This window comes from Macaca mulatta, chromosome 1 (assembly GCF_049350105.2).
Source record: "Macaca mulatta isolate MMU2019108-1 chromosome 1, T2T-MMU8v2.0, whole genome shotgun sequence".
NCBI classification, from domain to species: Eukaryota; Metazoa; Chordata; class Mammalia; order Primates; family Cercopithecidae; genus Macaca; species Macaca mulatta.
Window position 1 is genome coordinate 33636411 of NC_133406.1, and position 12437 is coordinate 33648847.

Consider the following 12437-nt stretch of genomic DNA (forward strand, 5'->3'; position numbering starts at 1 on the left):
TTCAAGACCAGCCTGCCCAACATGGCGAAACCCCGTCTCTACTAAACATACAAAATATTAGCTGGGCGTGGTGGCAGGCACCTGTAATTCCAGCTACTCAGGAGGCTGAGGCAGGAGAATCACTTGAACCTGGGAGGCAGCGCTTACAATGAACCGAGATCACACCACTGCACTCCAGCCTGGGCGACAAGAGCAAAACTCCATCCCCACCCCCTGTCAAAAAAAAAAAAAAATGGTAAGAGACATGCCAGGCTGGGTAAATCTGCTCACGCCAGTAATCCAAGCACTTTGTGAGGCCAAGGTGGGCAGATCACCTGAGGTCAGGAGTTTGAGACCAGCCTGGCCAACATGGTGAAACTCTTCTCTACTAAAAACACAAAAAATAGCTGGGCATGGTGGCAGGCGCCTGTAATCCCAGCTACTCAGGAGGTTAAGGCAGGGGAATCACTTGAACCTGGCAGGCCAAGGTTGTAGTCAGCTGAATTGCATCCCTGCACTCCAGCCTGGGAGACAAGGCGAGATTCTGTCTCAAAAAAAAAAATTTTTTTTTAGTTTTTTTTTTTAAAGTCAGGACCGGGTGCAGTGGCTCATGCCTGTAATCCCAGCACTTTGGGAGGCCAAGGTGGGCAGATCACTTGAGGTCAGGAGTTTGAGACCAGCCTGGGCAACATGGTGAAACCCCCATCTCTACTGAAAACACAAGAATTAGCCAGGCATGTTGGTGTGTGCCTGTAGTCCCAGCTACTCAGTAGGCCGAGGCAGGAGAACTGCTTGAACCCGGGAGGCATAGGTTGCAGTGAGCCAAGATCACACCACTGCACTCCATCCTGGGTGACAAAGTGAGACTCCATCTCAAGAAAAAAAAAAAAAAATTAAATAATAAAGATAAGAGATGGGTTGACAGATAAGTAGAAGGAGAACATTATGGGTTTTCGCAAATAACTTTTCTTTAAAAATAAATGATAGAAAATGTGTAGATGACAAGAACAAGCTAAGTTGTTAAGTCAGAGAGGAGTTTGTTAGGCTGGGTGCAGTGGCTCATGCCTGTAATCTCAGCAATTTGAGAGACTGAGGCGGGAGGATTGCCTGAGCCCAGGCAATGGTTTGCAACCAGCTTAGGCAATGTGGTAAAACTCCAACTGTACAAAAATTTTAAAAATTAGCCATGCATGGTGGCAGTGTGTCCCCGTGATCCCAGCTACTCAGGAGGTTGAAACAGGAGGACTGCTTGAGCCCAAGAGGTTGAGACTGCAGGGAGCCGTGTTTGCACCACTGCACTCCAGCCTGGTGACAGAGTGAAACCCTGTCTCAAAAAGCAGAAAAAAAAATTTTGTCAATATACAAGAAATTATTCCAAAATCTAGTAGAAACTCCTCTTTTCTTTAGCATCCTAATCATATTCCACATCAATAGGCTTACTACACTATCTCTCACAGACAAGAAAAAAATGGGACATAGCTGGAAGTAACTGTTCTCAGTAAGAATATAGTTCAAGTGATTTTTCTGCATTGCACTTGATAAAATCCATTTATATTGTAAAATTAAAGTACATCAAATTACATACCACTGTATACAACTTAAGTGACAAGATGCATCGAGTGTATCTTAGAGCATCTACTACTTCACTACCACCCCAGAGGAGATCTGCCTTAGTTTGAGAAATAGATACTATCTTATTCTTGTACTTATTTCTGTATGTGCCTATCAGCCCTTCTTCCATTTTATCATTAAATGCAAGGATTTGTTTTATCCTCTGTACCCTTAATGTTCAGCACAATATTCTGTTAAAAGTATTCAAACTCAGTAAATGTTGAATGCATGAATGAAAAGATATAGCCAGGAAAGCAACATATGTCTGTCTGCTGCCTTCTGGGTCATATAAAACACCACTAGAAATTCTCAGTATTTCTTTCCCCAGTAACTAATTCATTCTCATTCATCTAATCTACCTGACCATCACCAGCATAATAAAGAGGTAAAAGGGATACGTATCTCAGGTCCACCTGAGAAATTTTCAGGCTACTCACACTGCAACTCTTAAAAATAATTATTTTAATTCTGCTGATATAAATGGGTGCCTATTTCCTCTATTATGTATCTGCTAATAAAAAATGTGTATTTCTCTATAGATGTATACAGTTACGTTTCTTCTACTATGTATATACTTGCTAACAAATATAAATATCTTTTTATATCTATGTAAACAAGGATGAGTAGATATAAAAAACTGTAAGTAATCAGAAAATTCTAGAAAAAAGAACAAACTATAACAAGAACAGCCAGGACAAATTAAGACCAGTCATTACATCTAACAACTAGATGTAAAGAAAGACCAAGTATGGTGCAAGATGATGGATTAGCCAAGAGTCTCAAAAGGCAATCTGACACTCAGGTTTGATCACCTATGTGTTGGGAGACGACTATGCTGAAGGACCCCATTAACTGTAACTAATTTGTAATAAAGCAAAATAGTAAATCAGGGCTTGGTAGACATACGGTACAGGGCACAAGCTGGAGGCAACAAAGGGGCAAAGACAAAGAGCCAATTTTATCTCTACATTATGTAAAAGTCAGATTTCTTATTATATCATTGTATTTCAGTTAGGCTATAGACACAGGTAACAGTAGGTTCTCAAGTGGGAATAAATAAAGTGAAAGAAGTTCCTGCTATATTGTCTCCAACTTGTTACTAGGAAAGACATTTTCATGTGGTCCAATTTGATTTAATGGTAATAATTTGGATGAGCTTTGAAGTGGTATACTGCTTGAATTCAGCTTACCAGCCAGAGTTTATATTACTAGAAAGTTGACACAAGAGGCTACAGTTGATGACTGAAGTTCCATAGCCCTCACATGTTAGGAAAGAGTAAAGAATTATAAACTAAACTGCAAAAAAAAAAAAAAAAAATCACAGTATAGCAAGCCTGATGCTGGAATTGACAGCCTCCAGTTTTATTAGTTCCTGCCAACATTATGGCCTTTATCCTACTAAAACCTCCTCTCTGGTGGGTATCTTAAAACACGTTCTCATCAGGGTATAACATAAAAATGAAATTGTATTATAACGATCTAAGCCTAAATTGTTTTGAGAGAAGGAGGAAAAGCTATTTAAGAAAGCAATGGGGCTTTCCAACAATGACCTAAAGACAACATGAAGATTATAAATTTATTGAAAAGCCCCAGTCTGTCCACTTATAAGGTCAATCTGTAATTTATTCCACTTCACAACATAGTGAAGAAAGGTCACTGAATTGATCCAGGGCCTTTTTAAAAAAATGCCACAATGGATACGTAAGTTACAGGATACTCAGGAAAATTAAAAACCTCACTTCCCAATCTATTTCATATTTCAACACTTTTAAATCTATAAAAAGAGAAGGAACTGAAGGAGTAAAAAGAAAATAAGAATAAGAGGGCAGGAGCAGCGGAGAGTAACTTGATAAAGGTTAGGTAAGTTTCAGAACCAGAAGTAGAATCCTAGTCTAACAATATCAAGAACTTGTTCTTTCAGCGCTAGATGAGTACTTCTTAAGGGAGGAAAATTTTGTCCCCCAAGGGGTATCTGCAATGTCTAGAGACATTTTTGGTTGTCACAACTGCAGAGATGGGCAAGGGTGGTACTGGGTAGGGGTCAAGTATACTGCTAAACAATCTACAAAGCACAGTACAGTCACCTACGACAAAGAATTATCTGGTCTAATATGTCAATAGTCACAAGGTTGAGAAAGCCTACTCTAGATCACCTAATTTTCAGAATCATCAAAATGCAAATCTCTGAAAAAAAAAAATATGGTTTCCTATGGAACGCTAAGATGCTAGGTCAATTTATGGACCAAAGAGAACACTACTGCCGAACAATGGCCTGAAAAGGCCAAGACCATACCTGTATCAGCCCCAAAGCAAGACCCACGTGTCCAGAATTTCATTGGCAATACAGAGCAGCAAGTGATTCGTGAATCATAATAATGTCAATGATATACTAGAAAATAAAAAGTATTCAAGAAAGCAAGATGACTAAAAAAAAAAAAAATAGTAAAAGGATTCTGAAAGAATACCTAATCATTCCTTTTACCTATGATAACCTCTGAGGGGGTAGGCAAGAAAAACTAGATAAAGGTAGACATCTGTATTTTATATTACATCTTCCTGTACAATGAGTTGTTTTTTAAAGCAAGAATATACATTGCTGTTATCATTTTAATACTTTATTTTATAAAAATATAGAAAATACAAGCTAAGAAAGTGATTTGTATTTAAAGCTTTTTAAGTGACTAGCAGAGGGAATACACCTATCACTAAAGCATCATGCTTCAGATGAAACAAAAGATCTTACAGACTAGTGTTAATAACCAATACTCTTCATGATGAAGGAATATCAATCTGCCAGATATCACATCCAACTTCAGCATAAAATTATGGGCCTGATTTCAATATGAATTAGAATATAAGGAGTATTAGAACACAAGGAATACTAAGGCTAAAATAATACATCAACAGAATAGGTTTAAAAATAAGCAAAAATAAGTTAAAATGCACAGATTACACATCCATTAGGATGTCTACTATCAAAAAACAACAACAGAAAATAAGAGTTGGCAAGGATGTGGAAAAACTGGAACTCTTATGCACTATTGGTGAGAACATAAAATAGTGCAGCTCCTATAGAAAACAGTATGGTAGTTTCTCAAAAAATTAAAAACCAAATTACCACATGATACAGCAATTCCACTTCTGAGTATACACTCAAAAGACTAGAAAGCAGAGTCCCAAAGAGATGTTTGTATACCCATGTTCACAGCAGCATCATTCATAATAGCCAAAAGGTAGAAGAAGCCATCCTAGTGTCTACTGATAGATGAATAAATAAAATGTAGTCTACATATACAATGGAGTATTATTCAACCTTACAAAGGAAAGAAATTCTGACACATGCTACAACACTGATAAACATTGAAGACATTATGCTAAGTGAAATAAGCTAGTCACAAAAAGACAAATACTTCTACTTATTCGAGGTATCTAGAATAATTAAATTCATAGAAACAGAAAGCAGAATGGTGGCTGCCAGGGGCTACGGGGAAGGGGAAATGGGGAATTGTTGTTTACTGAGTGCCAAGTTTCAGTTTTGCACAAAAAGTTCTAGAGATCAATTGTACAATAATATGAACATACTTAACACTACTGCACTGTTCACATAACTGTGGTTAAAATTATAAATTCCTCCAAGACTAAGAAACCAGAAAAAATACATATATAAAATATAAATTCGATATTATGTAAATCTTACAATTAAAAAAATGTTTAACATACGGGTTAATCTGGCATGATATAATGTAAAGCTAATATTGAGCAAAGTGTTAAAGAAAAGAACACAGAACTTTTTAACCCTCTATTTTTTTTCCATGACCTTCTTAGCCTGCTTTACTGCGCTCTCCAACCTATCCTCACAAGTGAGTAACTAGTGCTTCATGGTTGGTCCTGATTGCCCAGCATCACTAAGAACAGTAGTGAAAAGTTCTTATTAACAATTAATAAATGCAGAAGTTTTCAAATCCATCGGTAAGGCCTATGCTAAATCTAAACATTTGACAGAAATTATGTACCAGCTGTTATGTTAACCGCCTTAAACTGCCATATCTACAAAGACATATGTCAAGAAAAAAAATATGATTGTAAGATAATCAAAGTTGGTTTAAAACACATAACTTCTCATTGGCTACATTTACAGATAAGTTTTAAAATATCAAAAGATTATTTTACTCAGTAGAATTGTCTTACCAAAAGCTGTGGCCACATTTTGTCATGTATGCTTCTTCAATCATATCAAAGCAGATGGGGCTAAAAAGAAAAGAAAAATAATTGATTTTTTTTTAAAGTAGAGTGATTACAAACTGGAAAAGGCTAGTAACAATACCAATGAAATCATATTTCAATATATAGTTTAGAGCTAAGTCTTCAAATATTCTATCAATAAGAGATGAAATTTCTATTGAACTAAACTTTAGGGGATTGTTGGTAAAATGACAATCAGGATGACCCTAAGGGCCACTGTGCTTCAAAATGAACTAAATGAGTAAATCAAAATGGTTCCAATATTTTAACTCGGCACATAATTTTTAATAGTACAATGTAGTCACCAGAGCCCTTAAGAAAGCTCTACTATCGTTTTCTACCATCACCTGCACTCAAAAGCACCTACCCAGACCTGCTAAATACTCTTTTCTTTCTATCCCAAATAAAACTAATTCCTTGATGATAAATTTATAATTACAGTTTCAACAATGCTTGTAGGTAACAACAATAATCGTAACAACTTATTAGCTATTTAAATAAAATAAACTATACACATTAAACCCACAACATATATTAACTCATTTAATAGTTTCAACAACAAAGTGAAATAGGTACCAATTACTAGGCACAGATGAGGGAACAGAAGCAGAGAGCTGTTAAAGTCACACAGCTAAGAAGTAACAAAGTCAAAATTCTAATTCAGGTCTATGTTCTCAACCACTTGTTCTATACTACTTTCTGATACTTTAAACACCAATTATAATCTTCTTCTCCCCTCTTTTCCTATAAAGAACAAAAAACAGAATACTCAAAATCCCAGCCTTTTCTGTACTTAGGATTGGCTATATGGCATCATTCTGGCCAATGAAATATAGTCATCAGTTTCTAAGGGGCCACCATCTATGAGAACAAAAATGCAAAACCTTGTAAAAAGACATTTCCTTTTATCCTTCCCTTTTCTTCCTTACTAAAATTCTGATGCAGTGTTCAGAGATACAACAGCCATCTTCTGACCATGAAGATAAAAACCTTAAGCTAGGAAGATAGGAGGATACTGGTTCCTGGATGAAATCCTTGAGCAGCTGCATCAGCTTTGGATTGCCTCCGCTGGACTTCACATTACATGAGAAAGTAAATCTTCACTTGCTTAAGTCAATATTTATCAAGTTTTCTCTTATTGGCACACAAATCCAAATCCTTATGGATGATACAATGATACTTAAAACTGTAACTGAAAATACACTCACTCCTTCAAGAAAAACTTCTTGGGCATAAACACTATCCTTTAGAATACAGGAATGTAAAGTCTAATAGCAGACTCAAATATATTATAGATATTACAACACAATGTGAAAATATATACAATATATACAATAATGATAAACATAATAATAAGAGGACACACTGGCTATAAAGGGACCCACAGGAAAGAAAACTGAGATTTGGGGGTCAGAGCAGGAGGAAAGGCAAAAGAACAAACCAATCAATTCACTGAATATATCAGGAGCTGTTTAATAGAAAACAATACATACCTAATTGTTAGCATTTTGAGAAAGGGGTATTTTAATGTTTGAGGATCCTTCAAGTATGTCACTGCTAAGACACACAACACCTCTATGCAAATTTTTAAAAGGCACTCTCACAGCCTGAGCAATATACTGAGACCTCATCTCTACAAAAAAATAAAATAAAATAAAATAAAATAAATAGCAAGCATAGGAGCATACACCTATAGCCCCAGCTACTCTAGCTAGTCCCAGCTCCTCGGGAAGCTGAGGTGGGAAGATCACTTGAACACAGCAGGCGAAGCTGCAGTGAACAGAGACTGTGCCACTGCACTCCAGCCCAGGTGACAGAGCAAGACCCTATCTCAAAAAGAAAAGAGAAAAAAAAAAGCGCACCTCAGAGAACTAAGGAATGTGTTAAAGACTTTGGCTTTTAAATTGAGTAAAACAGCAATTCACTGGTGGATTTGGAAAAGAGAAGTGATGTGATTTGATACAGTGATGAACCAGATCATTCTACCTACTACGCTGAAAAGAAGACTAAAGGGAAGCCAAGTGTAGAAATGGTTACGGAAGCTATCATAATCCAAGTGAGAAACGGTGCTGAAATGGACTATGGTGGTAGCAGTTGGGCTGATGAGAAGTGGTCAAATTCTATATATATTTTGAAGGTAGAACTATGGTTTGCTGAGAGATGTTGGGTATGAGACAAAAATCAGTGAAACTTTCTGGGCTGAAAACTGGAAGAAATGACTACAGGTTTACTTCGCACAGAGCTCCATCATCTATTAGTTTATTTAAAAAGAAAAGGCCGGGCGCGGTGGCTCAAGCCTGTAATCCCAGCACTCTGGGAGGCCGAGACGGGTGGATCACGAGGTCAGGAGATCGAGACCATCCTGGCTAACACGGTGAAACCCCATCTCTACTAAAAAATACAAAAAAACTAGCCGGGCGAGGTGGCGGGCGCCTGTAGTCCCAGCTACTTGGGAGGCTGAGGCAGGAGAATGGCGTAAACCCAGGAGGCGGAGCTTGCAGTGAGCTGAGATCCGGCCACTGCACTCCAGCTTGGGCTACAGAGCGAGACTCCGTCTCCAAAAAAAAAAAAAAAAAAAAGCAGGAGTATAGTATGTGTCATGTCACATAATGTATTCCACTAATACTAAAACTTACAGTACCCAAAAATTACTATCAAATCAGTTAAAGCCAATAGCTTTTAAGAAATGTATTCTGAATAACTAGTGAATTAAAGGTCTCCACTCTTTTTCTGAGACAGTGTCTCACTCTGTCACCCAGGCTGGAGTGCACTGGCATGATCATGACTCACTGCAACTTCGACCTCTTGGGCTCAGTACTTCTCTCTTGCCTCAGCCTCTCAAATAGCTGGGACAACCGGTGCATACCACCACATATAGCTCATATATATGCACTGACATATGTGTATATTATACATACATTATATATGTGTACGTGTATGTATATTATATACATATTATATATGTATATATGTGTGTTTTTATATATATACAGTAGACACAGGATCTCCTTGTGTTGCTCGGGCTGCTCTCAAACTCCTAGGCTGGAGCAATTCTCCCACTGTGGCCTCCCAAAGTGTTGGGATTATAGGCATGAGCCACTATTCCTGGCTGAAATACTGGCTTTTTAACCACAGTTCAAGGCCACAGCTTTCAAGAAAAGTGAAATTAATCCTAGCTATGCCATCTACAGTTTTGTGACTTTGAGCAAGTAGTTTAATCTCTCTAATTGTAATTCCTTATTTGTATAACAGGGATGATATTTACATCATAGAATCATTACACAGATTAACAAGATACCTATGAGGTGCTAAATACCATGCCTGGCACACAACATTCAGTAAGTGGCAGAATACACCAAAAAGAGAAAATACGGGAAAATATACATCAGTAATAGGCCTGGTGCTATGGTCTGATATTTGTGTCCCCCCAAATTTCATATGTTGAAATCTTAACCCTCAAGGTGATGTTAAAACGTGGGCCTTTGGGAGATTTTTAGGTCATGAGGGCAGAACTCTCATGAATGGGATTAGTGCCCTTACAAAAGAGGTCTAAAGGAATTTTATCCCCTCTTCCTCCATGACATCAGGCAGATCCAGAGAGCAGGCACTGTCTGTGGATCAGGAATCTAGCCCTCATCAGACATAAAAACCTCCCTATGCCTTCATCTGAATTTCCCAGCCTCCACAAACATGAGAAATAAAGTTCTGCTGTTTTTAAGTTACCTATTTTACGGCATTTTGTTACAGCAGCCTGCACAGACTACAATACTTAGGAAGGGTACTATCCACCCAAGCCAAAAACTTGAAAGAATTCCTATCAAAAATAGGTAGAACAGAATACAAGAAGAAGGGTTGGCCAATTACTCCCCTTCCCAAGAAAGGGATGAAAAAATCTCAGAAACTGCAGAAATGAAGAGAAGATCCTAATGAAATACCATTAATTCTTTCCAATTTTGAAGAACAAGAATACACCAACAGCAGGTTAAGGGAAAAACTTATCCATTTCGAACCACCCATTTAGAAAAACAATCCATTCAGGACCCCTGTTAACAATGTCAATCAAAAGCATTCAAGGAGGATGGGCAACCCTGCGCTGAGCGAGTCTGTTGGCAGCTCACTTTTTCAACACCATGTGCTCACTTCATATCTCTGTGTCACATTTTGGTAATTCTCACAATATTTCAAACTTTTTCATTATTATTATACCTGCATAATTATCTGCGATCAGTGGTCTTTGATGTTACTACTGTAACTGTTTTGGGAAGCCACAAATTGCACCCATATTAGATGGCAAACCTCATTGTCATTACTCCTCCACTAACCTGCTATTGCCCTTCTCTCTTCCTCTCCTCAGGCCACTGCATTCCAGCCTAAGTGACAGACATAGACACACACACACACACACACACACACACACACACACACAGAACAGAGCATCCCAGAGCTGTGACATATGTGAAATGTTCTAACATACATGTAATTGAAGTCATAGACGGCAGAGAAAGAATTAGGAAAAAAAATGTAGAGACGTAACTGAAATCATTTTTAAAATAACAAAAGACATCAAACCACAGATCTAAGAAACTCAGAAACCCCTAAATAGGGATTTCAAAATTAAGAAAATATCCCTAACACATACAATGCACTTAAACAGTTAAAACCAAAAATAAAAAGAAAATCTTGAAGGCAGCCCAAGAAAAACACATTACATACAGAGGAATAAAGATAAAAACAGAAACAGACTTCTCATCAGAAACCATACTAGCCAAAAGACAATGTAGCAGGCACTCTCTAAATGAGAATTTTTTCTTTCAGTTATTTTATTATTGTCATTGCATTTATTTATTTCAGTCCATTTTGAAATATTGGATTATAATTGTCATTTGTTTTGGTCATATCTTTCTGGCTTGCTTTCATTGTTTCTAGGGACTGTATTACATTTCTTTTTCCATTGGGAACTCTTAGTTTCTCATTGTTTAGTGAGAAACAAAAATACTTCTTTAAAATACTAAAAGAAAAAACTTTCAACTCAGAATTTTATACTCAAAAAAATCTTTCAAAATGAAGGCAAATAAACTCATTTTCAAACAAACACAAATTTAAGAGAATTCACTGCCCACAGACCTGTACTACAAGATACATAAACGTAAATCCTGCAAGCAGAAGGAATATCAAGACAGACAGAAACTAGGATGCACACAAAGAAATAAAGAGCTCTAAAAATAGTAATGAACATAAATTCAAAACACATTTATCTTTCATCACTAAAAAATGAGAAACAAAGGTTCCCAATGAACAAAAAAACATAATACTGTCCCTAGAAACAATGAAAACCAGAAAAATATGACCAAAACAAATGACAATCATAATCTAATATTTCAAAATGGACTGAAAGAAATAAATACAACAATAAGTAAAACACTGAAAGAAAAAATTCTCAATTAGAAAACTTTAGGAAACTTTTGTTCCGAAGAAAGAATTACTTTAAAAGGGAGGTTAAAAAAAAAATCAGAAAAGAATTAGAATGAAAAAAAAAGGAACACAAGAGTAAATAAGCATAATGGATAATGATTTCAGAGGGGGAAAAAAAAAAGATGGCTACTGTAGGCATCTGACTTTACAACTCCCACCACAAAACTTTAAATGCAACAAAAAACTGAGTATCCTTCAAACTACCGGAGGGTGAATATCCGTCATCCAAAATGGCTGAGACCAGAAGTGTTTCAGATTCGGATCTGTTCGCATTTTGAAATATTTGCATTTATATTCTTACTGGTTCAGCATCCCTCATCTAAAAATTTAAAATCCAAAATGCCCCAATAAGCATTTTCTTTGCAAGTCGTGTGGGGACTCAAAAAGGTTCAGATTTTGGAGCATTTCAAATTTCAGATTTTTGGATTAGGGACACTCAACCTGTATTAGTAGAGATTATTTTTAACTTTTATCTCTTGTCGCTGTTAATTAAAATCGTGTTCTTCAAGCAATTGAATGCTATGAAGAAGAAATTTTTATACCAATTGCCAGAAGGACAGATATACTGCACAACATTAAGCTTGCCAAAAGATAATGTATGTCACTTGGGACATTAAAAAAAAAATGCAGAACAGATCCAGATACAGAAAATTATTTCATGTACCTAATATGCATTTATACAACATATTATCTCAGTTAATCAAGGGTCATATTACAATCAGGCCCAAGTAACATCATTAATCAGTGGTCTATTTGTGATTCCCTTTCATATGCATTATTTCCTTCAAAAGCAGCATCCAAACTTATTAAGTGAATTTAATAAGTACTTACAAAGTACCATCTTAGAACTGTCCAACAAACTAACATGTACATAGTTCAATACATGTATATTTTGGTACAAATGCTAACTCCATTTTGCTTTCATAAAATGTGTCAACTGTCCCATAGTAGTACTAGCTCCAACTAAAAAAAAAAAATTCAATCTTTCAAAGGTTAAATACTAAAAAATAATAATAATATTACCAAAATAATCAGAGCCAGGCACAATCTAGAGTCATTCAGGAAAACAAGCAGTAGTTACATCTTACATAAACAGGACCACAGGAACACTTTCGTATTTTGATACCAAATGC

At 36.5% G+C, this 12437-nt stretch overlaps 1 protein-coding gene across 9 annotated transcripts in view; it reads right to left on the reverse strand.

Annotated features, from left to right (window-relative positions):
• COP1 (COP1 E3 ubiquitin ligase) overlaps positions 1–12437 on the reverse strand; it is a 256670-nt gene that overhangs the window by 228083 nt on the left and 16150 nt on the right. For all 9 annotated transcript variants that reach the window (XM_077988044.1, XM_077988244.1, XM_077988120.1 and 6 more), the window contains exon 2: positions 5779–5838. In XM_077988044.1, the coding sequence (XP_077844170.1) occupies positions 5779–5838 (60 nt within the window). The remainder of the gene's footprint in view (positions 1–5778; positions 5839–12437) is intronic.